Source organism: Prunus dulcis, chromosome 1 (genome assembly GCF_902201215.1).
Source record: "Prunus dulcis chromosome 1, ALMONDv2, whole genome shotgun sequence".
Classification (NCBI taxonomy): Eukaryota; Viridiplantae; Streptophyta; class Magnoliopsida; order Rosales; family Rosaceae; genus Prunus; species Prunus dulcis.
Window position 1 is genome coordinate 35,697,586 of NC_047650.1, and position 25,615 is coordinate 35,723,200.

Genomic DNA, 25,615 nt, shown 5'->3' on the forward strand with positions numbered 1-25,615 from the left:
CTGTTAGAGAAATCAGCTGTGAGATAAAGCAATTTGGAGTTTGGTAAAATTTTTGTTCAAAGTGTTGTTGGTATTGATTTTACGCATAATCAGAAAATGATTGCCACATAATCATTAAACCCAGCGCCTCTTCGAAACTGATTCCTGCATAATCAGAAAATGAAAGCACCTCATTAGCTGCTTTCCCTTATAGCTTTCTCTCACAGCAATTTTTAACAATAAGTGATTTTCTTACAGTTTATCAAACGGGTTGTGCTTCTCAAAATTTAAAAAAAAACCACTTATTACCCAAAATAAGCAATGCCAAACTGGCACTAAGAATGAAATTAAAGTGATTGGTCATTTGAGCTAAATCTTGTCAGTTAAGTGAGGCGGTGTTCTCGAGACGTTCACTACGGTGAAATCTCACAAAGTATAACCCCTACCCTCCCCCTACCCTCGGATTCGTAGGGCCCCCCAAACAAAAAAGGTGGGTAGCAAACACAAAACTCAGTTGGAATTTTGATTGGGTCCGTTAGGTACCCAAAAAAGACATGAAACATATTAGCAAGTTTATGGTCTGAGCCTAAAGCCCCTTGATTCAAATCTCATAATGATACGATCTTTTAACATGATTCATGAACAATAAGAAAAGTTAACTCAGTTTCTGATACGACAAACATGGTAAATCAAATATTGTATATAAAGAAGATAAACAATTCTTTTTCCCCCTTATTAATGTGATGAATTCTTATGTCCTTAAGTTGAGTTTGGTTCAAAAACGAGTAGAGAAGGAAAATTAAGTCTTAATAACTCCAAGTCAAAGCAATTGAATTCTCAATGTTTGAGGGCAAAGAGGTGCCAGGCATGCATGAGCTAAACTTGGACTTTTATCGTTTAAGTGATCTAAACCAAAGAAAAAATGAAAATGAAAAAAACCCAGTGTTTGTGGATTGGGGGGCAAAATCATGATCTCTGGCTGGCCTAATGAAAGCTTTTGGTTGACCAAATAAGACAGGAAGAAACAGCAAATACCGCACAAACCACGCCCACATTTGATGGAGTACATGTACAAATGGAAGGTAATGAGGCAAGTAAGGGTCAATCAAATCTGATCTTGTCATCATGATTTACGACTAAGCAATGCATGAGGGCAAACAACTTGAGCAAATAATATAGGCTAGCCTAGCTATCAGAGTACAAAGTACAAAACATGATGATGCATGATCTATATATACAGTCTTTTTTCAACCATCCAAATTATTTATTTTTTACATCTTTGTTCAGAGATTATACTTGCAAAAAATCATGTAAATTAAAAATCATTAAGTCATTTAATTGAAACCAACAAAATCAATGAACACGATAATTCAAGAAAGTACTTAAATTTTAATAATTTAATTAAGTGATCTAATGATATCAGATTTAAGTGATTTTTTATAAAATTAATCTTTAAATGAATATATACAAAATAGACAGTTTGGATTAGTAAAATACAATGCGAAATGGGCTCTACAAGGATGCATATCTATATTATATATATATATATATATATATATATAATTTCCGTTGAAGGATCCCTTAATAGAAAGAGATTATATATTATGTTCCCTAAATATATTAAAAAATGGCTTCTACTTAAAGTTAAAAAACGGCTTCTACTTAAAGTTCAAATTTGCTTAATTAGTTTATATCATTGCCTTAAATCGTGGCTTGGGGTGGGGTTTGAGGTCAATGTGCACATCAAATGTCATATACACTCACATGCAGACCTCCATGATTAGCAACTAATAGAGCCAAATTAATCATATAACCCAAGTTTATTGTTTTTTCTTTTCTTTTTTTTTTTTCATAACATTCACATGGCATATATTACAACCCAAGTAAGTATTAATTATATTTAACTATGAATGTCTTTGATTAATTATTAATCACACATGTCATTCATTGTGCAGATTAGGATTGCCCTAGATTTTGTAATTTGATTATATAGATACTTTCACTGTAAGCTTCTTTTGTTAGAACATCTCTAAGGAAGATGTCAAGTACCAAACATCAAATTTAAATTTGATGGCTGATGTGCCAATTTGACATTTACACAGTTTTACACTCCACCCGATATGTCAAATAAAATATTCATTTGATATCTTACCTTTGGGATGTCAAAAGTAACAGCTGAACCACCAGCCTTCATTCCACATCAGTTTTAACAATTCGGTTGGAGTGATGTGAGATATTATTTCTAACCATTAAATATCTATGTGACACTTTTGATATATCAGTTGGAGATGCTCTTATGTGGCTTTATTATAAATCAACAATGGAAATCCTTTATATATTTTATTTCTCGTTTCATGTGTTATTTGCATTGCACTCTCCCAAAAGGTTGACTTGCCTCATGAGCTGTAGATCGGGATGGGCAATAAAGTTTTTTTAATTTATTATTTATTTAAATGTTTTCATCTGCTGGGTATTTTAGAGCGCAAATGATCCCAAACCCAGCCTTATTAGCTCCCCATCTCCAGCCCTCATCTCTAGATCCTTTCCATTTCTCTAGCACTACCTATTTCCAATATGTTCGAGAAGAATGTAACAGTATTTCTCTTTATGATATTACAACATATACTACTCTCGAATCTCTTCTCCAAATATATATTAAAAAAATAAATAAAAGAACCTTGTCTCCGCCTTTGCCCACAGGATTGCAAGAATGCAAGCTACTCCCCATCCTAATTTATTATGTGCATTGTCAATGAATGCCCTAATTACACTAGCGACCACACATTTTTAAGATAAAAATTACTCGTGGAATCGGCTTATAACTCAAGTGGTTAAGAGCATTTACCTATAAACTTGAGGTTCTAGATTCAATTTTCCCCTTCTTCACTATCGCTTATAAAAAGATGAAAATAACTTGTACTGTATGTCAATGATCCAACCCATAATTAAACCAAATATATTTATAAGGAAAAGATGCAACATACTTCTACACATATAATGTCTAAATTCCATACCAACCACACACACTAAAATTATTTGTCTTTAATGAAATTAGTAAAACGCACCACACATACATAATAAAGCAACCTTATTACAAAACACATCCCCGATGGATATATATAATCATAATTATATATCAAACTCCAGCATATAATTCAAGTGCATCCTCACGAGTATTGGACGTGAAGTATGTGAAGTATTCAGCAAAGTTGAATGGCTTGTATAGCAAAGGGTGCTCTTTGTCTATAAATTCCTGAGGTACTTCAATTACCACCTCCTCTTTAGGCAAAGAAAATAGGGCATACGAGTACCTCTCTTTGTCCCCACTCATCATAACCCTATGTGTCACTGCATGAAGCCTCCCATTGCTCCAGGCTTTAAGTGCATCCCCAACAAACACCATAACAGCTTCTTTCGGGACCATCACCTCCGCCCATTTGCCTTGTTTGGTCAGAATCTCTAGGCCTTGCACATCGTTTTGGCACAGAATGGTTAGGGTGTTTTTGTCAGTGTGAGGCACAAGACCAAGGGCATTGTTAATGTTGCTTAGAGGAGGAGCTTTGTACTTCATGAAACGAAACGCACTGGTGGTGTTTTGGGCATGGGATTCATAGTGGTCTCCCAAGCCAAAGCTCTCCAAAATCATCCTAAGGATGATGAGATTCAATTCCATCATCTTTGAAGTCATGGATTTCATAGCCTCACTACCATAACAAAACAAAACATATATAGTCATGTACCAGAAAAATGTAACAGTACCCGTTAACCATTATCACTAGCATATATAACAATTCAATAATCTTGGATTTTCAATTCCACGTAAGTCACGAGGTTTTCAAGAGGAAAAAACTAGGATAAGGACTTTCCTGCCACGTTGCAGCTTGATTTGTTTCCTTCAAACATATCATATATTATAAATTTTTAATTATAATTCAAATTTTATAACACATTATGTTTTAACTAAACGGTACCTGTCACGCGAGAGAAACTCTCCATTCAAAATTTTCTGCTCATGAAGCTCATGAATATATGCACCTACCCGTTCTCATTATATATGTACTCTTGTGATGGGATATATGGAGTTGAAGTTATTGTTGACTATTGTGCATAATCCAAGAAAGTGCAACTGAGTTTTAAATGAGGCAGTTATATCTGCATAAGAAACTGATTATCTCGCCCTGTGCTGGAGTTCTACAAGGACATGTGCAGGCATGATATAGCCAGAACTATATAACAATCATATAAAGCTGGCACTCCTTTAATTCAATCTGTTTCAAGGGATAAGCCTTATTAAATGAGGCATTGGCAGGTAGCGAGGGTGTTGGGTAGCAGCCATTGTCATGTCAAAAACATGGAGTTTTTATGTCATCAAAAAGCTGTTGCTTGGTTTGAAAGTGTCCAATTTAAGGAAAGATTCTCAATCATCTAGTGACCTTAACCACAATTCTTTCCTAATCTGATCTAAACAGCAGATAGTGATTAATCTTCTGTTTAGCTGCAATTATATGTATTTATAATTAACTCGCCGCCCTCTTCAAATCCAACTTTCGAAATCAATAAGTTGAAAGGTAATATATGACATGAGAAAAATGTTTGAATTTTATTCTTAGCTACTATTGGTTTGTCTATCTTAGACTCCTAAAGTGGGATATCTCAGACTGAGAACAGCAGTTCTTGCTTTTTTATTAAAAATAAAAATAAAAACCAAAATTAAATTTGGCCTTGTGGGGTTTTTTTTTTTTAAATTATTTATTTTTATTTTTACAACAAGCGATAGAATTTTATTCGAACAACTGGATATATATATTTGGGTGACGAAGCATGTAAATATATATGTGATCAAAGCTAAACCAACATGTTTATTTCCAAAGCTTAATTAGAAAGCAAGAAAATCTCACCAGAAAGAAGGCTTGCCTTGTGGCCACATTAGGTTGGTGAAGGCTTCAGCTGCATCGAGCTCGCAGGCATTGTCGATGCCAAAGCTTTCGTTCAAGGGAATGACAGGGCTCTTCCCTTCATAGCTTTGGTAAGGCTTGGGGCTTGTGTGCTTCTGCTTGGTCTCTTCAGGCAAATCAAACAAAGCTTTCATGGCCGTCACCATTTCTTCACGTAAATTCATGGGGATCTCATCCTTCACTAACACAAGAAAGCAACCATAATTCTCACATGCCTCTCTAACTTTGTTGTTCATAGCTTTCCATTCCTCAGTCCCTTGTTTTAAAACTAAACCCTCTGAAAAATCAAGAATTGGAAGTACTTGATCAGCATGAGCTTCCTCTCCCATCTCTATCTTTCTCTCTCTGTCTGTCTCCTACTCTCCAACTCGTTTCTTAGAAATTTAAGGGGAAGAACCCTCACTCAATATATAGGAAGCTATGGCTAATGGCTCCACAGGGTAAGCCCCCAACAAAAAAAAAAAAATATTAATTTTGTCCTACCCTTTTAGCTGGTTATTTGGGCACCCACTTATTTTTCTACCCGTTTTATTTTTTTGCTCGGATGTAGATCTTATGTCACATGTCATCACTCCTATGAGTAATACATACATCACTTGTCACATAATGTGTCATTAGCTAATGCCTCTCATTTGGATATATATCATTCTTTGCTATAAAATTTTGCCAAACTCTAACTTATTAATATAAGAGGAAGGCTACTTGTAAGCAAAATTTGTTTAATCAAAATGTTTTGCTAATTAGCAAATAAAACAGCTATTTATATAGACTTTTTAGTTGTCATAGTCCTGAACTTAGACCCTATTTACATTTTGGTCCTCGAATTCATAAAATGGTTGATGTAGTCTTTCAACTTCACTTTCGTTTCCTACCGTCATATTTGTAATCTGTTAAATTTAGGGGTAAAATTGTTACTTCAAATCCAACCCCCATCACTCACACCACCACCACTCCCACCACCACTTTGTACCAAAATCCACCATTTCCACCACCACATAAACAGAGAACAAGAACAAGACCCCGTTGCCTTCTTTGAATTTTTTTTGATTTACACCCATCAAACATCTAAGTTCACCCCAAAAAAAATTTCAAAACCTTAAAATCCAACTATATAACGTATGACCAACACTGCTAACAGAAGTGGAGTTCAGGAACTAAATAAACTATTTTGTAAATTCGATGACTAAAATGTAAATCATGTCTAAATTTAGAGACCATGGCAACTAAAATGATTTACAAATTCACGGAGTTTTGATATATTATTAGCGAATTATGATATATAGTGATCTCTACGAAACCAAGAAGGATAAATTATCTAGTTGAAAGCAAAAATGCATATAGTTTGTAGCAAACTTAACAAGTAACAAAAGTAAAAAAAATACCTTCACAAAGTTTTAACAAACAAATACCAAAGGTCAATGGTTCAAGTTTCTTCTAGTCAGATGATATTAAATACAAACAGCCCACAGCTCTGTGAGTTGAAGAGAAGACTTTCGTACCCACATGGGTGCATGGTGTGCAGCTCCTCTAATAAAGATATGGGGTGAGGGAGGGGTACCCAAATAATTTGTCCAAATTCAATATAAACCCTATCATTTAAGGATCCCTCTCAATTATTATTCATAAAAATAAAATAAAAACCTCATTTACAAATCAATCAATGCTTTGTGTTTCTGCATTAATTAAGTTGTCATTTATGGTGTGGTTCCTTTTTTTTCCTTTTTCTTCTTTCTGTCATTTATATTCCGTTGGCAATATTGAAAATGATTAGGGAGCATAATGTAATGAACTGGTTGGAAAATGATATGTGAGTAGATTGAAGAAGATGTGCAACAGTTGTATCCCACAAATTACAAAAAATAAATTCAGCTGATGAGACATGCACCAAGAACAAACGCCTTTGTGCTTGACTCGACATTCGACAAGTCGGCAAGCTACACATGGCACAGTATATGTTACATAAATTGCTCTATTTGTGAATTTTGTGAGGCTATTCACACACATATATATATATATATATATATATATAATTATTAATTGACTTGCGAGTCGGTTCAACAATCATGTGCTTTTGAACACACTACCCTATTTATCTTCATTTTGTTATAATTTTTCTCTATTAATTATAAGCGGACGCATCTCGACATCGAATCTCTACTTAAGTTTTGATGTCTGATTTCTACCATCATCCTTTTTGCGATTTCTTCAAGTTTGGAATAAGTCGCAGAGACTATTTGAATTTTTTCTGTAGTTTTCACATATTCTTTTGTGAGAGTTTTTCACCTCTCTTCTGCGAGAGTTTTATTTGTATTGTTGTGATTTTGGATTTCTCAAGCTTTCCCTCTTTTTGGTTGTTCTGAGTTTGCAATCTTAGTTGAAATGTCTATGCCGAAGTTTCTTTGATCATGCATGATCATTAGTGGAGAAACCTTATATTGTAATTGCGTTTTGTGACTAATGACTTTTTTGGCTGAATTATAAATGCAATTCCATAATTTCTCAACAACAACAAAAAATCACTTCAAATTGTGGTCTCAAACAAAATTAATTAGCTTCTAGATGGATTAAGGTATCTTATTCTTCAAAATCTTTCTTTTATCTTTTTGGCTAATAAAACCCTTAAGTTGGTGAATTAAAATGGATCCCTAGTTGTTAAGGGGTCATCTAATGTCATAATCACATGCCTTTGATTCGATGGGTGACATGGTAGGTATATGCGTAATGTTTATACTTGGCAATGCTTTACCCACTATTCATATCACATTTACTCATTTTTTGTTAAAAGAAGATTTTTGTGAAGCCCACACCAATGGAAATGAGTTTCACATTACTGTAGTCCATGGACAATTATGGACCAATCCATTGTCATAGTTGTTGCTGAAACAGAGTCAGAGGGAAAGATTAATAGTCACTTTTTGGTTAACAAACCATTAAACATGTGCAGTACGAAAATATTCTGTGCATTTTATTATGTCTTCTGGGTAATCGTACAGTATGGCTTTATACATAAGTGGTCCAAGAAACACAGCGCGCAATCTTTTCTTGCTTTATTAGACCTTTCACAATTAGGTCCTAATAAAAATGGTGGAAGATTTAAGTAGGGTATGGACCATGGACCATGTTCATTGGTGTCCCAGACTCATAGACTTGGTAGGGTTGCACCAACATTTAGAACCCTTTGCCCTTCCTAGCAAGGTACACTCAAATGGGTCAAAAACTTTACCACCTTATGAAGGAATCTTTTTTGAATACAAGGGATAGTCTAAACTATAAGGGAATGAAGGTTTTATACACAACTAAAGTGTCATGAGGGTTCAAACCTAAGACTACTAGTCTGCAAGTTAAAATCATTTTTCAATGGGCTAGAACCGTTGGCCATTATGAAAGAATCTTTGACATGAATGTAAGAGAAAAAGAGGGTTAAAGAAAGTAGACAAAAATATTTAAGTGTTTTCTCTGTGCAGCAAAAGATTCTTTTTCTTCTTCTTCTTTCGTTTTCTTAATCCTTTCTCTTTGAAGCAACTCGATGGCTTCTGTGGACCAAGCCACGCAGAATCCCATTTGAACTATATATCTCACTTTGGTTGAATCTCTTCAAATTTGAACTATCTTTTGAGACTACCTAGAGCTAGCTATCCATTTTTGTGTCACTTTGTTAGTTTCCTTTGCACACCTGCCTTAAACTTTTGATTCAAAAGTTGGTGGCTAAGAGAGTTGCTTAGATACGCTTTGTACATTAATGGGTCTATTTCAAAACCAACAAACAAGAACCACTTTGTTTTCTAAATTTATCAAATTTCAATTCTGCACGGCTGCTAAAAACAAATTGCAGGTGCAAACTGCAAAGAGCCTGAGAGTGTCCCCAAGTGCTACAAAAACTGGCAACTGGCTTTGCTGAGTCAATGGCCACTCCTTCCTCTGAAGAAAAGAACCTAAAAAATTCCATAAAGTCAAACTCTTTAAGAATTTGGGGATGTTCTTCATCCATTGGCTCCTTTGGTGGCTTGATGATGGTACCCTCTTTTGGAACTGGAAATATTCCTAACGAAATTCGTTCTTTCTCTCCGCGCATCATCACTTGATGCTTCACAGGATGCATTCTTCCATTCCTCCTTGCCTGCAAGTCAATGTTCCAATGACCACAAGTTACCATTAGTGATTTTTAACCTTTGTTTAATTTTTACATCATCAAAGTTTAAGGCAAGGGAAAACTTCAGCCCTCCCAGAAGGTGTTACCAAGTTGCATATTTGCTGCACAATTTAATTAGTTCACATGGTCTAATTGTATTTCAGTTATAAAGTAGTTTACTAATAAGTTGTACCATAAGAGGATCTCCAACAATAAAGAGAAAGGAGCTAGGAGATTGAGACAATTTGACCCATTGTCCATCCTTGGTTTCAAATTCAATCCCTGAAACTTGATCCTCACAAAGGATGGCGCTCAATAGTTTGTCAGTGTGAGCAGTGAGCCCTACCTCCTCCCCTGATGGAGGTGCACTGTACTTCATTACCCGTAGCAGCGTCTTGCACGGTACGATCGAATCTCATTTCTCTCCCAAACCATAACTATCAAGAATCATCATTTCAATCATGTCCTTCTGCTCATCCAGCTGCCTCATCATAGTAACTATAGTGTTGCTGTTGGAAACAGAACAACATCAACAAGTGTTTCAGCAATAAATATGAGGATAAAATGTAATGGGGTATGCATATATAAAACCATGTTATATATAGGTTGAATTAAACAGGCTCAAAATAAGCTAAAAAAAATAAAAATTATTACCAAAAGTGGTCATGGCCATTAGGCCAGAGTAGTTCTGTGAATTCTCTAACAGCTTCAAAGTTGGAGGCATCTTCAAGGCCAAGGCTCTCTTACAAGCGAACATGTGGATACTCTCCACAGTAACCATGGAAAGACTTTGGATTAACATTCTTCTTCTTTGTTTCCAGTGGAAGGCTGAAAAGTTGCTTTATCAGTGAGAAGGCCTCTGCTCTTAACTGCAGAGGTATTTTATCGTACACTATTTCAAAACATCCATAATTTTCACAAGCCTCTCTAACCCCCTTGCACAAACTGTTCCACTTATCAGTTCCTCTGTCCACTGCCAGAGAAGTCATTGACAACTCTATGGCCAGAACCCCGTGCCGAAAATCTGAACCCATTTTCTCCTACTTGTCCTGAAGCCAAGTACTGTTTCTTAATTCTAGTTGTGCTTTGGTGAATTGCTTCTTTGTTGGAGGATTTTATTTATATTGCACATGGTTCTTCTGGTGAAAATGATATACAGACAAATACCAACTTTCTAATTGATCTAAAATAAATCTCAACTAGAATCAAAGACCAATCAGAGGCCATCAATTAGACATAAAAGCTGTCCAGAAAATTCAAGAACACTAGAAGATTACATATGACAACGTTAACTAAACAACCAACTGTAACCATCACCTTACATAAGCATCTGAGAAATTGCAGTCAATAGATGGTTCGTTTATTTGCTACCAAACATATTAAAATAATGTCCGGCCATGTCGTGTTTCAAGATAAACTAATATTTTTCAAGTATATACTTTTTATTACCCCTTTGTTGTCTTCACCATTCACTTAACAAAAATGGGCATGGCTCCATTAACCATTGTATACTTATTGTATTGACAAATTGTGCAGCCATTGATATTCAGGCTCTATCAAAAGCATGCATTATAAAGAACATGAATCAACGAAAGGAACTGAAGGCCGTCCTGCCTTCGATGATCGAAACTCTTGCTCCGCCACTATCTGGTTCAATCAATGACAGAGAAATTTTAACTAGAGGCTCCAAATTAACCATATTTTATGATTCTCAAGTTTAACATTACATTCCTTTTCTTGTCCTCCATTGAAACTGCATATTATCATCTGAAGAAGAATCGCCAGCTCGGAATTATACGCCTTAAACAACTTTGAAACCGAATGAGAATTGAAGCGCAAAATTTCTATAGAGCTGTTTGAAGAGTTACAACAGGTCCATGAAGCATGAACATAGAATACAACAAAAATAGTATTATAAGGTCAATCAAAGTTCATCTAAACAGAGAAACAACCATTCCTTCACTTCCAGGGCTTGACAATCTTATCATAACTAGCTGAAGCAACCACACCTGTAACAGGTGACACAGCCAAAGAAGCAACACATCCTTCATGTGCTGGTAGAAGCTTTGTCTTCATCTCGGGAATGTTCCATAGCTACAAAACCTACAGTTATTGTCCCCAGTTAAAAATCAGGCATGAAACTGGTGCAGCAAGAACATAACTGTCAGTCTAGGATCCCTTTCTGGCAGTGAAACAGGTGAAATGGGAACCAAGCCACAAGGTTTAGTACCCCTCCCAGCCATATGGGACTATAACGAAATTCCAAACAGAGAAGAAAATAAAGCAAAAAAAAAAAAAAGTATTAGGAAAAGCACATACAGTGGAGAGGGAGAACTACTCTTTACGCATTTATCTTCTCTCCCAATTGGAAGATGAGAGGGAGGGTGACACAGAGAGAAAGACCGACACCGATTTAAATATTCGAATATATTTAAAGAGTACAACCACCGACTATAGTTTTTTAACATATACTTTTTAAATATTCCTATATTTAAATAATATAACTGCTGTACTATTTAAAATTCCAAAGGGTGTATCAAGCAGACTCCAAAAAGGCAAAAGCACCAAGCAACCCCACATTTATGTTCGCATAAGAATCGATTATTTAACATGTATTTCTTTTTAAAATATCCGTTTATTATATCCTTTTCTTGGAAATTTAGATAATCATTCACACACCTTTTTATCAAGGCCACCACCACTGGCCCTGTGTATTTTCTGATGTCTTTTGTTAGAGGGTTTATTAATATTGACCAGCTGCTGAAGCTGAAGTGAAAATGATTTAAAAATAGTATAGCCGCGCGGTTTAATTCGGCTCTTTTTTTAAATAAATAGTATGGCCAGACAGCTATACTCGTTCTTTAAAAATAAAATAAATTCTAAAAACCGAGTATAGCAGGCGGAAACCATAGGGGGGGAAAAAAACTAGTATAGCCGCGCGGTGATACTATTTCTTTACAAAAACTAAAAACGAGTACAGTTGACCGGCTATACTATAATTTTTTTTTTATTACGAACCTAGTATAGCCGTTCGGCTATCCTATTTATTTTCATTAAAAAAATTGGAAAAACCACATATAGCCGGTCGGCTATACCATTTCTTAAAAAGAGATTTTTTTTAAAAGTGCCAAGTAAAGCCGAGCCTCTATATTATACAAAAAATTAGAAAAAGACTGCGGCTATACTATTTTCTTTGAAAAAATTGGAAAAACCCCAGTATAGTCGGGCGGGTATACTATTTTTTTAAAAAGGGGGAAAAAAACAAGTATAGCCGATCGGCTATACCACAACTTTTTTGGAAAATTACCAAAAAACCGAGTATAGCCGAGCAGCTATACTACTACTTTTTCAAAAATTACAAAAAAACTGGGTATCGCCGGTCAGCTATACTATTTCTGTTTTAAAAAAGTGAAAGAGTGTATAGCCGTGCGGCTATACTATTCTTAAAAAAAATTTACCGGCTGTACGACTTCTTTTTGAAAAATTACAAAAACAGAGTATAGCCGTCCAGCTATACTACTTCTTTTTCAAAATTACAAAAAACCGAGTATGGCTAGGCGGCTATACTATTTCTTTTTAAAAACAAAATTGAAAAAATACCATTATAGCCGCGCGGCTATACTATTTCTTTTTAAAAAATTGGAAAAAAAATGGTGTATAGCCGGTCACAAAATTAAAAAAGCGAATATAGCCGCGCGGCTATACTATTTCTTTTTAAACAATTGGAAAACACCCAGTACGGCTATACTAGTTCTTTCAGTAAAATTGGGAAAAAACCTAGTATAGCCGCTTGGCTATCCTATTTCTTTTTTAAAAAAATTGGAAAACCCGAGTATAGCCGCATGACTATACTATTTTTTTAAAAAATTTAAAAAACCGAGTATAGCCGCTCAGCTATATGATTTCTTTTCTTTAAAAAAAAAAAATTGGGAAAATCCGGGTATAGCCACGCAGCGATACTATTTCTTTTTCAAAATTGGAAAAAACCGAGTATACCCACTTTCCAATCAGACGCCATCTAAAGTTTTTAATTTGGATCACTTGATAGGGAGAGATGGAATCTCTAATTAGAATATCAACTTATTAAATTAGCCAGTATAATACGATGTTTAAGTTGTTAACTAGAAAACCATATACTTATCTATCACCTTACACAAGCATGTTTTCTTTTTCTAAAGAACCATTTCGCCCGGCCAAGTAGGATTTTTACATAAGCTGACATCCAAACTTGTTCTAGTTGAGATTAGACATATGCTGGGCATGCCCATATTTATCAAGTCAAATCATGCCCATCAAACCTCTTGTTTAATATCACATTCCTTTGATTTCCGATTTCGTCTCATAACGAATCTGCAGCATGAAACTGAATAGTTTGTTTCTCAAATATGAATTTAGGGAGAAGCAAATCATATGCATGCCTTAACATTCTGAAACCCAATGAGAATGGAAATAGAAAATTTCTATACAACTGTTTGGAGTGTCTCAAAAGATCCATGAAGTTGTTCTCAAAGTGCTAATTCCAGCAAACACAAAAACTTGCCTTGCTGAGTCTATGGCCCTTCCTTCCTCTGAATAGGAGAACTTGGTAAAATCCATGTGGTCAAATTCTTTGAGAATTTGAGGATATTCTTCATCAACTAACTCCTTTGGTGTCTTGATGATGGTACCCTCAACTGGAACTGCAAATGCTCCTAGAGAGTATCGATCTTTTTCTCCAGACATCATCACACGATGCTTCACGGGATGCATTCTGAGATTACTCCATGCCCGCAAGTCGATGTCAAGGACAAGTAGTCATCATGAGTGATCACATATATGTGTATCTTCAAGCTTCAGCACATTTAGAAGGTGTTACCAAGTTGCATGTTTGCTGCACAAGATCATATTGAGCACATGTTCTGATTGTATCAGATATGTTTACATCTAAGTAATTTCAGTTATAAATAAATTAGTTTTAAATTGTACCATAAGAGGATCTCCAACAAAGAAGATGAAGGAGCTAGGAGATAGAGATAACTTGTTCCATTGTCCATCCTTGGTTTCAAATTCAAGCCCAGAAACTTGATCATCACAAAGTACTGTGCTGAATTGTTTGTCCGTGTGAGCTTGGAGCCCTTTCATGTACTCTCCAGATGGAGGTGCGCTGTACTTCATCACCTGTAGCAGCGTCTTACATGGCACGATTGAATTCGATTTCTCTCCCAAACCATAACTATCAAGAATCATCATGTCAATCATATCCTTCAGCTCATCCAGTTTCGTCATCATGGTAACTACAGTGTTACTGTGGAAACATATTACCAAAACTGGTCATGACCACTAGAACACGTCTTTGCTGGAGATGTTCTTAAAACCTACTTTGCGTTTCTGATGAGTTGCTTCTTCTTTAGAGGGTTTTATTTACATTGCAGAGCAGAGTTTCTGTAGCGACAATGATATATAACCAAATAACCAATTTACAAGTGCTCTAAAATATCCCAACTGGAATCAATGGCCAGAGGCCATCTTAATATTTAACTTTAAACATGAAAGGGAGAGGGCCGGAAAATCCAAGAACACTATAAGCTTACATAATACGATGTTAACTAGAAAAACATATATATCTGTATCACCTTACGCAAACATGTAAAAAATTTAGAACAGATAAACATAGGAAAATAAATTTTGTTTGGCCAAGTAGATTTTTTACATAAGATATCAGCCAAACTTGATTTACTTGTCGTTAGACTGGCATGGTTCCCTTGGCCATTGGATATTCTTTTATCCAGAGACCTTTGACATTCAGGCTTTAAGCAATGCATCACACAGAAATAATTTGTGTTGGAGTCTCTCAAGATGCCACGGGATGTTACCGGCACACAACAATCTCTCCCTTCCCAGGCTGTCAAAACCCCATGCTCCGCCAGGGATCCCTCTGTGGCAGTACCTAATTGAAGTAACGGACATATGAAGCACAGGATCTGAAACAAATTTCTTAGCGGTTGGTCTTTCATTTGCTTAGTTTTAGGCAGCAACGAAACGCAATCAGCCTCAATTTTATTAATGACCTCTCTTAAGTGTAAAATTTCATACGTATAGAAAAACTTTGAAACAGTTTGCACAGAAGGCACAGGAACCCATTTAAACTGACGAAATGGACATTGATGAGAGAACAATTATCATCTCAAAGAGATTCGGGAGCTTGGAATTATATAGTTTGCATTGAACCAAAATGAAACAAAATGAGAAAGGAATCATAAAAATTCTATTTTACTGTTTGAAGAGCGTTACAAGAGTTCCATGAAGCATGACAGATTTCCAGGTTTACTATTATAGTAACAGGTAGACAAATACAACAATAATCTTACAAGGTCAGTTTCTGGGGGTCATATGGAGCCGAAGTTCGAGATCCAAAAAAGCAAAAGACGACGATCAATCGAGCAACCAAAAGACAAACTACAAAGCATTGGACCAAGACTGGTAGAAACCTATTCCTATTTTGTGAAGTACAGTTAAAGCAGAGTAACAATCATTTCACTTCCAGAGCTTGACAAACTTATCATGACTAGCCGAAGCAACCAAACCCGTAACAGTTGACATAGCCAAAGCAGCAATAAGTCCATCATGCGCTGATAGAGTCATTGTCTTGTTCTCTGTCATGTTCCACAACTCCAATGACTGCAATTATTTTCCCAGATAATCATCAAATGTGATATTTTGCAGCAACATAACCATCAGTAAAGAATCGTTTCTATGGCAGTGAAACAGGTAAAATAGGAACAAACATCCTAACAGCTTAAGAGAATGGTGGTCTCTGACCAAAAATGTAACAAACATTACTTGAGTGCAATAATGCAGAATTGACTTGCCTGATAACAGCCAATGACCAGCAGGGAAGTATACGTCGGATGGAAAACACATGAATGAAATTTACTTCCATTGCAGCTCAACTCATGAACACATTCCCCTTCACCTCCTGATCTGAGTGTCCAAACTCTTACAGAGTCCTCACTGACAGATGCAAGGAACTCGCCAGATGGATCCCAGCACACAGAATGGACAGGCTTAGTATGCCCCTGCATTCAAAACCAAATTCCAAGTAACACAATTGAGAATCTACATGAAAATATTAGGACAACAGAAGTAAATAGTTCAAGAATTTGTATAGGAACATCAAATTGCATCAAGTGCCAAAAGACAACAGATAAATACGTTAGTAGAAATTCAACGAAATATTTAATCCTACAAACATCACCGTTTCCCAGTGAAACAAACACCTGAACCATCCAGATACTTGCAACGAGACCACAATAATGATTATCAGACTAAGCCCTTTAGGTTAGCTAAGTGGTGAGGGAGGGTAGGGATATGGGTTAGGGTTAAGATTAGGATAGGTCAAGGGTCTGATCCCTTCCAATGTAACCCAAAAAAGAAATAAAGTATATAAGAGTCAAGCAGGATCCTTTTTTTCTGTGGAAATAATGCCACTGTTATTCACCGAAAAGAATATCATCGTTGATATAGAACTCAAGAAAGAATCAGAAGTTAAACTGACCTGTAATGAATGCCGACAAGCCTGTGTCTCGACATCCAGTATAGATACAACATTATCTGCCGCTGCAGCAAGAAATCTTCCATGGCGGGGTTGAAATCTCATCTGTGCTGTACCACCCTAATACGTACAAACCAGACACAATTTATAAAAATGCGAATAATCTGAGAACCACTATTACCCCACCCCACTGAACTTCTACATCCAAATAGACAAGATTCTACCTTGAACACACTTGAGCAGCTGCCATTGTTAATACTCCAGTAGCGTATCTGACCATCCGAGTCGCAGGAGCAGATAAGGTCATCTTTATTTGGGTGGAAATCTAATGACATAACAGAGGCAGAATGTCCCATAAAGGTACGGAGAGAATAGCCAGGCTGCAGATTAAAGACATAACGATGCTTTAATACAGCACGTCCGTTACATGTCACAGTTAAAAGATACAAAAAAGATAAATCATCATCACTTTTAAGAATAGAGCCACCACTTCAGCACCCCAGCAATGACCCAGCACAAAGACAAACTTATCATGGGAAAGATTATGGAATATATGATAGAGATCAATCTAGAAGTATACTTGGTCTGATTACTTAAAGTATTCGATTTTTGAAACAAAAGGTTATTTTTAAAGTATAAGCTAAGCAGATGAATAGAATGAAAGAATTTTCCACTAACATTGTCAGCATCCCAGACCCTGACAGTTTTGTCGAATGAAGACGTTGCAAGACGTGGCATGCTTGGACTAAAACGAACATCAGTGATCAAAGCTGAATGTTCTTCAAGGGTTGATTTTACCTTTAATGTATCTGTGTACCACAATACAGCCTGCATCATACATATATCAAGAAGACTTTCAATAAGTAAATGCAAGACCCCAAAAAACAACCTTATTGCTTTTAATAAGTAAATTAAACAAGCAATTTCACATTTATGTTCTGGAAGAATCAATATGCAGCAGCGTTGATTCCTCCCCACAGCACTTCTTAGCAATTAGACATTCATTCACTCACCTTTTTATCATGGCCACCACTAGCAAGAAACTTTCCATCCGACGAGAAGTGACAGCTAGTAACCTTGCTTGTGCTTGCTTTAACAGAGTGTACTTCCGTAAATGTGAACCCTAAAGTCAAATTCAAATTCTGAGCCCTCAAAGTAAAAGATAGTAGCTTCACCACAACCACATTTAAAAACATATATATATATATATATATATATATATACATAGTGCTTCCATTGAGGGATCCCTCAAATAAGTATTTGAGGGACACCCTTGTAGAGCCCATTCCGTATTGTATTTTACTAATCCAAATCGTCTATTTTGTAGATATTCATTCAAAGATCATCTCTACAAAAAATCACTTGAATCCGATATCATTTGACCACTCAATTGAATTATTGAAATTTTAGTACTTTCTTGAAGTGTGTTCATTGATTTTGTAGGACACAATTGGATGTTGAACCGGTTTTCGATTTCTGTAATTTTTTGCAAGGATGATCTATGAATGTAGACTTAAAAAATAGATGGTTTGGATCGTTGAAAAAAAAAATCGTAGGGGACCCTAAAGGGTGTCCCTCAAATAAAATTATTTGAGGGATCCCTCAGTAGAAGGGGACTATATATATATATATATATATATATATAATGCTGGGATTATGCACTGACATTGTTTCTAAGTTTGTGAATGGCACAATTACCAAAAACACATGGTAGTTAATACAAGTGAGAAAAAAACTAATGAAAAAAAAAAAAAAGATGTTTGATTGAGACTTGTGATTCAATACCTATTACTTGCAGTGCCCGGTATTTTATTAATGTATTTATCCACTTAACATTAGAGAAATTGAAAAAGAATTGCAAAATAATGAAGAAAAATATGGCATATACTACATTCAGGATGATCTTAAACTAAATATTCATTCAATAAAATGACATCCATCGCACCTTTGCTGACATCCATACATCGACCAACAGCATCTCTAGGGTCCACATCATCATGGGATAAAAAAGACTCGACATTATCATCAAGAGAACCATCCTCTACAAATCGATCCATATCAGCCTGCAATTCAAGATCTTTATCATCCCACTGCCAAAATGGAATTCCAATGAGAACACATGCAAGGAGTTGCCAATTCCTTCTAATACACGAAGTCGAAGAAGTCGCTCACCAACTGATTTGATGGTGACGTAAGAGTCCCAGTACCATCAGGGCCAAACATCATCAGAGGCTTGGAGGAGCTACCACTATGGGGCAAGGCAGGCATTGAGATTACATCTCCAGGAGTGTGCGTTGAGGGAGTTGAAGGGGCTGAACTCGGGGAAGGCCCAGCTGTGTTTGCTGTTCCCGTGCTATTGGCAGGACCTGAAGATGACACTGGCTGCTTTCTCTTTCTCCCAGCCTGGTTTTTTGAAACCTTAATTGCATTGCCAAAACTATGTCAGGAACCTTCCCAAGAATTATATATAACATATAAATTAAGTTGAACAGCAACCTTTCCCCCTCCCCAAAACAATAAAAGGACAGACCTGATCATTTCCTCGAAAGGAGTTCGAGATGCTACCATCCATAGTGATACTACCAGCACCGCCTATTTTATCTTGCTGGTGGGGATTGAGATTTGAACTTTGCGACTGCTGAGCAGAAAGATTATGCTGCTGAAGCTGTTGCTGCTGCTGTTGTGGATTACTGTTTTGTTGCTGGTGTAAATGAGCCATTTTTAACTACAAATAAACAGGCACTCTCATAAGCTAAAGGACAATGAACTTTTTGATAACATGTGGAAGCACAGAGGGGGGAAACACCACCATATCGACTACAACCACAAGCAGAAGGAAATCTACAGAGATAAGAGCACCTTAATCAGCATATCTGTATCTCCACGAGGCATAATAGGCCCAGCAGCTTGAAGAGGTGATCCCACATCACCAACAGAATTTGGAAGGCCATCCTTCCCAAGACCCATACTGCGATTATTCATTAGCATTCTTAGTCTTCTACTTTCATCACTTGCAGAAGGTGATGTCAAATTTTGCTGAGCAAGCATAAGTTGCTGCTGGTGTTGTGGTGTCAACATCTGAAGCTGGTGAAAGGGCTGGGGAGCTTGTATAAAAGGTTTTTGTTGCTGAAGAAGCCCACTGCGAAGCTGCTCCAAACCCTAACAAGGAGAAAAATAAGTTGTATAGCACTAATGAAGAGACTCTAAGCTTCACAGATGCATATCAAACAAAGAATAAAGATTATGAATTTACACAAGAATTTGATCATTTTGAGATTCTCAACTTCAAAGATAGACAACAACGAACAATCGAGTTTCAAAATTCAGAAAGAATTGTCACTTTGATGCATTCAACATATATATTACCACTGTGTTAATACAGGATCGGAAACTAAACAAAACAAATTATCCAAACACACACAACAAACTTTCTAATTGTAGGAAACTAAAAATCTATCCAGCCATCAAAAACTTACTGTGAGGGGCCATCCTTTTAAAGTCAAATTGTTACCACCCTGATTTGATCCTGAAACAAAAGACTCTTACATGTAAGTTACAAGCATAATTATACAATACCAACACAACCCTTTTAAACTCTTTGCAACTCCTAACTCCAAAATTACTTTAGTATGCCAGACTTAAATATAAAAATGGCCAACAAGCACAGTGGATCATTCTGTGCTAATGGTATTCAAAAGAGTGAGACATAGTCAACCAAACATTGGAAAGGACAAGGCGAGAATACCAGGAATTCCTATTAATGATCCCTCGGGGCATGCAGCTCTGGGATTCAATACTGGATTGATTTCAGTCTTTATGTCCTGATTCCATGTATAAGTCAGAACACATAAAAAATACTAGGAGAATATATAATGAAACGAAGCATACCGGTGTAGACCCTGGCAATTGCTGATTTCGAGCTTGCACTTGTTGAGTCATCCCACCAGCTGTACCATGCAATACTTGCCTGAAAAATAAAGAGTTCACTGTTTTTATTTTTAATGTTGGTAGAAGGATTTAGCAACAGCTTCCACATCTAAAACCCTGGACCAATGAGTATGCAGACACAGCATATGTAATAACATTCTACAAGTTTCCATGGCATATGCAGGTCACACTTCTACTGTAAATTCTAAAAATACAATATTGGAGCAATCCCAAATTTACCATCAACAATATCAAAATGTCTTTTGTAAACCCTAATTTCTGTGCATTTAGTAGAATAGAAGATAAAATGATAAGTACAAACAAGTCCATATCGTTTCACAAACAAATAAGAACAGTGGAAGATATAAAATCTTATAGAAAAGCACCCTGAAGGCTGGCCGGCTGCTGCAGCTGACTTTAATATTGAAGCATGATTTTGATCCAAAATCTGGCCCACATTCTCACCAAATCTCTGCTGTAGATTGTTCCTAATACGGTTAGAAAACTGTGAAAGTCATTTTATTCAAAATAACAAGGATAATTCACCTACCTTCATAGATGCATCATCCAAAGAATCTCTCTGAAGTGGAAGTTTTAATTTTTCCTCGTACATCTTTGTGGCCATTGCATTTGCTGTTCCAGGATTTTGTCGCATGAGAGGATCATTTCCGACAAGCCCATTTGTAGTTCCATTGAGGAAATGGACCCCATCTCTTCTCTGTTGTGGCTGTGGCTGTTGCTGTTGCTGCTGTGGCTGCTGCTGTTGTTGCTGCTGTTGTTGTTGCTGCTGCTGCTGCTGCTGCTGTTGTTGCTGTTGCTGCTGCTGCTGAACATGCCTGTGCAACAGGAGCTGCTGCATTTGCATGTGCTGCTGCTGCTGTTGCTGCTGTTGTTGGGAGTGTTGGGGTTGCTGGGATTGTTGCTGTTGTTGTTGTTGCTGCTGCTGCTGTTGTTGTTGTTGTTGTTGTTGTTGCTGCTGCTGCTGCTGCTGCTGCTGCTCCCTTGCTTTAATTAACTGTGTCTGCGCTTGCAATATATCATGAGCTTCCAATAGGTACCAAATTTTTTTATAAGTACCGTTAGAAATTCTCAAAATCTACTCCACCATAGGTTCCTTGAACAAAGTAAGAATATCACTCCAATAAGAGTAGAAGCTCATTCCATTTAAAATGGTTTGTGGAGAATGCATAAAGCATGAAATAAGTCTCCACTTAACCAAACTCACCCCATTCTTTTCTCTTCAAACTCACATTGTAAATGATATATGGCCTACAGAATATACAAAACTAATAGGCAATAAGGCATTCTCAAACTAACCTCAATGTAAGATGCAGCAACCTCTGAATGCTTCTCATTAGTCCTAGCAATGAATATATCCCAGAAAACTGACCACCATTCAAATAGGAAACCTCCCGGTGCATCAATAGCTGTAAACCCATTCCCGAAAACATTCATAAACAATCAAAATGGAAATTTAGCAACCAAAAAAAAAAAGTTCATTTCAATAGTGATAAGAAAAATAATTTCCATCACTCAAAGGTTTTTGTACTCCTTAGGTCACAATTTCTGAAGATGCTTACCAACTGGATCTGAGGATACTTTTCCTTCAGCTTGAAAAGCTTGAGCAGAAGCTTTTAAATCTCTCTTCACTAAATAGTCGTGGATATACACATCTAACCTGTTAGTCAATCAGAAACAGATGTTAAAGACTGTATTCTGGTTAATAAAAACCCAAATATTAGTACGAGTAATAGAATTATAGAGAGCCCTTTGAAGAGAAGTAATGCACTAGACAAGGCTAAGTCCAGAAACCCAAATTCTACAGTAAGAAGTGAAGAAATTAGTTTAAAAAATCAACAACTGCCCAAACTCAAAACCATCAGAAGAAACAAACCCTAGAATACGCACACTGACTGAAATTAACATATAAATATATGGAAACAGGATAAAGAACAAAACTTGAATCCAAACGGCTGCAGCAAGTAACAAAACCCAGAAATTCCAGAACCCAAATCGACCAGGAAACAACAAGAGGGGGCCAGCAAATGAGAAGAAAACAGAAACCCAGATAGGGAACAGAGACAAAAAGAGAGAGAGAAACTGACCAATCTGCATAAGAAACTTACATTTTATCAGCTTCCCAGTTGGTCTGAGACATTCTGTTGAATGCAATAACTCACCCGAGATTGAATAATACTGTCTGATTCTGAGGTAACAATCTTATTCCGCTTCTTTTCAGCTCTGAAGCATATCAAATCCAGAAGAGAAAACTGATAAATTTTTGTTACAAAAAAGGAATGTACAGTAAGAGCAAGAGGGGGAAGAGAAAAGATGTTGGGTGAACATATGCAGAACCTCTGGTTTTTTGCAAAGGAAAATACAGAGACAAAAAAAATATTGCACATATATAATTTTCAGCTGATGTTAATTCAATAAATGAATAAAGAAAGGGAAAGATGATAGAGATACCTTGAACCCAAAAATGTTTATTTTGTTTTTGAGCTTTAAATAGTAGTTGTTGTGTTCTTATTTCATCTTTTTTTACTTTTGTTTTTTCTTTTCAGGGTACTAAGAATTTTTCTGATAGTGTTGGACTGTTGGTGGATTGAGCTGCTGTTGCAGATATCATAATGGTTTTCCCCATAATTTACTTAATCAGCCCTCAAATCCTGTCAAATTTTCAACCTAAGACCATTGAGTTACTGCAGAGCTTTTAGTTGGAATGACTGAAATACCCCTTCCTATTGCCATATTTGCACTTCATTGGGTTGAGTAAGTGGTGCGTCTGTAATTTTGTACAGCTAACCAAGAATAATTTGTAGTTACCATATGTATTGATCGCTTAATTAGGAACAAGAGAGTATTATCGTTACCGTGAACTAGTAACATCAGATAGCGATGTTTGATAATCGATGACCTAATTACTTTAATGTAAGAGATTTTCTCAAATTTGATAATTACTTATTTTAATGACAAGCTCTAAGCTTTGGTCATTTTGATTCTCCTCTACACTTTCTAGGTTCTCTATACACTCATCTCGTGTTAGGTGGCTAGCCTAACTAAAACTTTGATCATATTAAACTAAGAAACATTCATGACCTCAAAAAAATCATGAAGCTAATAGGGTTGTAATACTGGATATAGTTAGGTATAAATAATGGTAGCCTAAGACTAATCCAAATGGGTAAATCCCAGATTCCAAGTTCCCAACAACCTTACAAAATTCAATCTTGTTGTCTATCTTTTGTCTAATTAGCATGATTGAAGAAGAGATCTCTTCAAGCCAATCTAGCAACTCATCTAGTTAAACTAGTAAAATAAAAATGGGCTTTTAGATAAAATTGCAAGCTAGCTTTTGAATCTTCACAAAACATTCTTTGTTGATAATTTGATGCATGCACTGTGCACAACCTGAAGACATTGTGTCCTTTTAAGGGCAAGAAAGACAAGTTCATAGACTTAGGGTAAAAAGTACAGCAAGGCCAACTCTATCTCATGGTCTCACCCAACTGGTATTTTGTTATTTTATTTTAGGCTAAAAGTCATTTTTGATCTCTGTATTTTGGCACTTCAATCATTTTTGACCATGTAGTTTCAATTATGTCAATTTTTATCCTGTAGTTTCGCATTTGTAGCAATTCAATAACAAATTAGTATTCCTATCAATTTCTTTAATGGTGCAAGGGGCAATTTCGTCAACTCAAAATCCTTGAGCATAAATGCTCGTCTGAAAATCCCCTATTCATATTAGGGCTTGAAATTGGTCATTTGAGTTTAGGGTTCTTCAAAAATTGGGATTAGTTGTTGAATTTCGAGCCCTAATATGAAATGGGGAGAATTTCGTACGAGCTTTTATGCTCAAGGGTTTTGGGTTGACGAAATTGTCCTTTGCATCTTTAAAGAAATTGACAAGAATACTAACATGTCCTTAAATTACTACAAATATGAAATTGCCTTAATCTGGAACAATGAAGGCGGTAGATAGGGGTTTTAGACAAGTAATTATTTAGATTGATTCTCTTAAGATTATGCTGGCTCAAGTAACTGGAGAAATTTACCCATATTCGTCATACTGCTAATTGAGATGGCTCCCTTTGTACTTTTTTTTTTTTTGTAGTTGTTCTAATAAAATCGCTTGTTATAATAAAAAATAAAAAACCAACTGGCACAGGCTAATATAAATAAAGCAACTTTGACAAACAGAAAAAACCAGGATAGTCTAAAGTAGAAACTTTTTGTTCATATCCAGCACAAAAGAACTTTGGGAGATTCCATAAACTGACCATATCATATGTTTCATTAGCTTTATATCACACTGAGATCATTTAAAATTTTTTTTAATTAAAAAAAAAAAACTGTTTTTGGGTGTTTGGGGAAGAAAGAGACCAAGGAATTTAGTTATGGGAGCAAGAAAGATAGTTTGTACATAAATTACAAAGATGTCCAAATGGGTCAACTCAGTGTCGGAAATGGTTTTTTTTTTCTTTTTTCTTTCTGTGGGTTAAAGAGGGAATGGCTTACTTTACTTTAATAATTGTAGCTCTGTGTTTTGAGGCTTTGACCAGAGAACACCTATGTATTTCTGAACAAAGAAAAACAGACCAAAGCAAAGCATGTTGGGTCAAGTCCAGAAACTTCTTCACTTTCTTATCTTGGTTTGAAAAATATAAAGTCAATTTTAGACCAATCAGGAAATAGCCATTTTGGAGTGACAAATAAATATAAAAACTTTGTATTATGACTAAACTGCCCCAATTCCAAATTCATTTAAATTATAATAAATAAATAAAGGCCCAAGGGTGCTACAACAAAGTGCAAACAGTTTGGGTGATCGTGAAGAGATTGATTGGGTTGGTCGGGCCATCATTGGGTTTGGGTTAGGTTTAGGTTTTTCTGATTGGAACTGGGCCTTCAACGAAGCTTGTTGATGGGCCCTAACAATCGACCTCTTTTTCATTTGGGGATTGGGTTGGAGGTATGAAAATTACGTAGAACGTCGTTTGCACTTTACATAAATGGTCTGTCAAACGACCTCAATCTTAAGTGCAAACAATAAGAATTGCACCCCCAAATTCATACATTTTTCTGATTTGC

The 25,615-nt window shown here is 36.1% G+C and overlaps 3 protein-coding genes and 1 pseudogene across 7 annotated transcripts; all 4 read right to left on the reverse strand.

The window, feature by feature from the left end:
* Positions 1-2,921: 2,921 nt before the first annotated feature.
* LOC117615865 (probable 2-oxoglutarate-dependent dioxygenase AOP1) lies at positions 2,922-5,436 on the reverse strand. The gene is made up of 2 exons (XM_034345030.1): positions 4,878-5,436; positions 2,922-3,683 (listed from the first exon to the last, which is right to left on the reverse strand). Exons 1-2 carry the CDS (start codon positions 5,261-5,263, stop codon positions 3,116-3,118), a joined length of 954 nt encoding a protein of 317 aa, XP_034200921.1. The 5' UTR covers positions 5,264-5,436; the 3' UTR covers positions 2,922-3,115.
* A 3,243-nt stretch (positions 5,437-8,679) lies between these two features.
* On the reverse strand, positions 8,680-10,097 carry LOC117619050 (annotated as a pseudogene).
* Positions 10,098-13,502: 3,405 nt separating this feature from the next.
* Positions 13,503-14,968, reverse strand: LOC117615679 (probable 2-oxoglutarate-dependent dioxygenase AOP1). Its single transcript, XM_034344808.1, has 2 exons — positions 14,029-14,968; positions 13,503-13,933 (listed from the first exon to the last, which is right to left on the reverse strand). Exons 1-2 carry the CDS (start codon positions 14,329-14,331, stop codon positions 13,889-13,891), a joined length of 348 nt encoding a protein of 115 aa, XP_034200699.1. The 5' UTR covers positions 14,332-14,968; the 3' UTR covers positions 13,503-13,888.
* Positions 14,969-15,292: 324 nt separating this feature from the next.
* On the reverse strand, positions 15,293-23,181 carry LOC117630853 (transcriptional corepressor LEUNIG). 5 transcript variants are annotated; one of them, XM_034363694.1, is made up of 19 exons: positions 22,991-23,181; positions 22,648-22,762; positions 22,102-22,199; positions 21,839-21,948; positions 21,072-21,542; positions 20,908-20,993; positions 20,483-20,561; positions 20,340-20,415; positions 20,071-20,120; positions 19,454-19,753; positions 19,125-19,319; positions 18,767-19,012; positions 18,540-18,657; positions 17,608-17,717; positions 17,273-17,422; positions 16,819-16,974; positions 16,598-16,714; positions 15,912-16,118; positions 15,293-15,720 (listed from the first exon to the last, which is right to left on the reverse strand). In XM_034363694.1, exons 2-19 carry the CDS (start codon positions 22,677-22,679, stop codon positions 15,577-15,579), a joined length of 2,745 nt encoding a protein of 914 aa, XP_034219585.1. In that variant the 5' UTR covers positions 22,680-22,762; positions 22,991-23,181; the 3' UTR covers positions 15,293-15,576. The 5 variants fall into 5 exon arrangements, with proteins under 5 accessions (XP_034219585.1, XP_034219567.1, XP_034219576.1 ...); XM_034363676.1 differs by having other exon boundaries at positions 18,540-18,684; XM_034363685.1 differs by having other exon boundaries at positions 20,908-20,996.
* Positions 23,182-25,615: the final 2,434 nt, after the last annotated feature.

Coding starts and splice junctions, on each gene's coding strand:
- LOC117615865 (XM_034345030.1), bottom strand. CDS start 5,263: ATGGGAGAGGAAGCTCATGCTGATCAAGTACTTCCAATTCTTGATTTT. Junction 3,684..4,877: donor CAAGGCAAGCCTTCTTTCTG/GTGAGATTTTCT, acceptor TTGTTATGGTAG/TGAGGCTATGAAATCCATGA.
- LOC117615679 (XM_034344808.1), bottom strand. CDS start 14,331: ATGATGACGAAACTGGATGAGCTGAAGGATATGATTGACATGATGATT. Junction 13,934..14,028: donor TTGTTGGAGATCCTCTTATG/GTACAATTTAAA, acceptor GATCTTGTGCAG/CAAACATGCAACTTGGTAAC.
- LOC117630853 (XM_034363667.1), bottom strand. CDS start 22,679: ATGTCTCAGACCAACTGGGAAGCTGATAAAAT. Junction 20,997..21,071: donor TGGATGATGCATCTATGAAG/GTAGGTGAATTA, acceptor AACAATCTACAG/CAGAGATTTGGTGAGAATGT. Junction 16,975..17,272: donor GGGTCTGGGATGCTGACAAT/GTTAGTGGAAAA, acceptor TTTAATCTGCAG/CCTGGCTATTCTCTCCGTAC.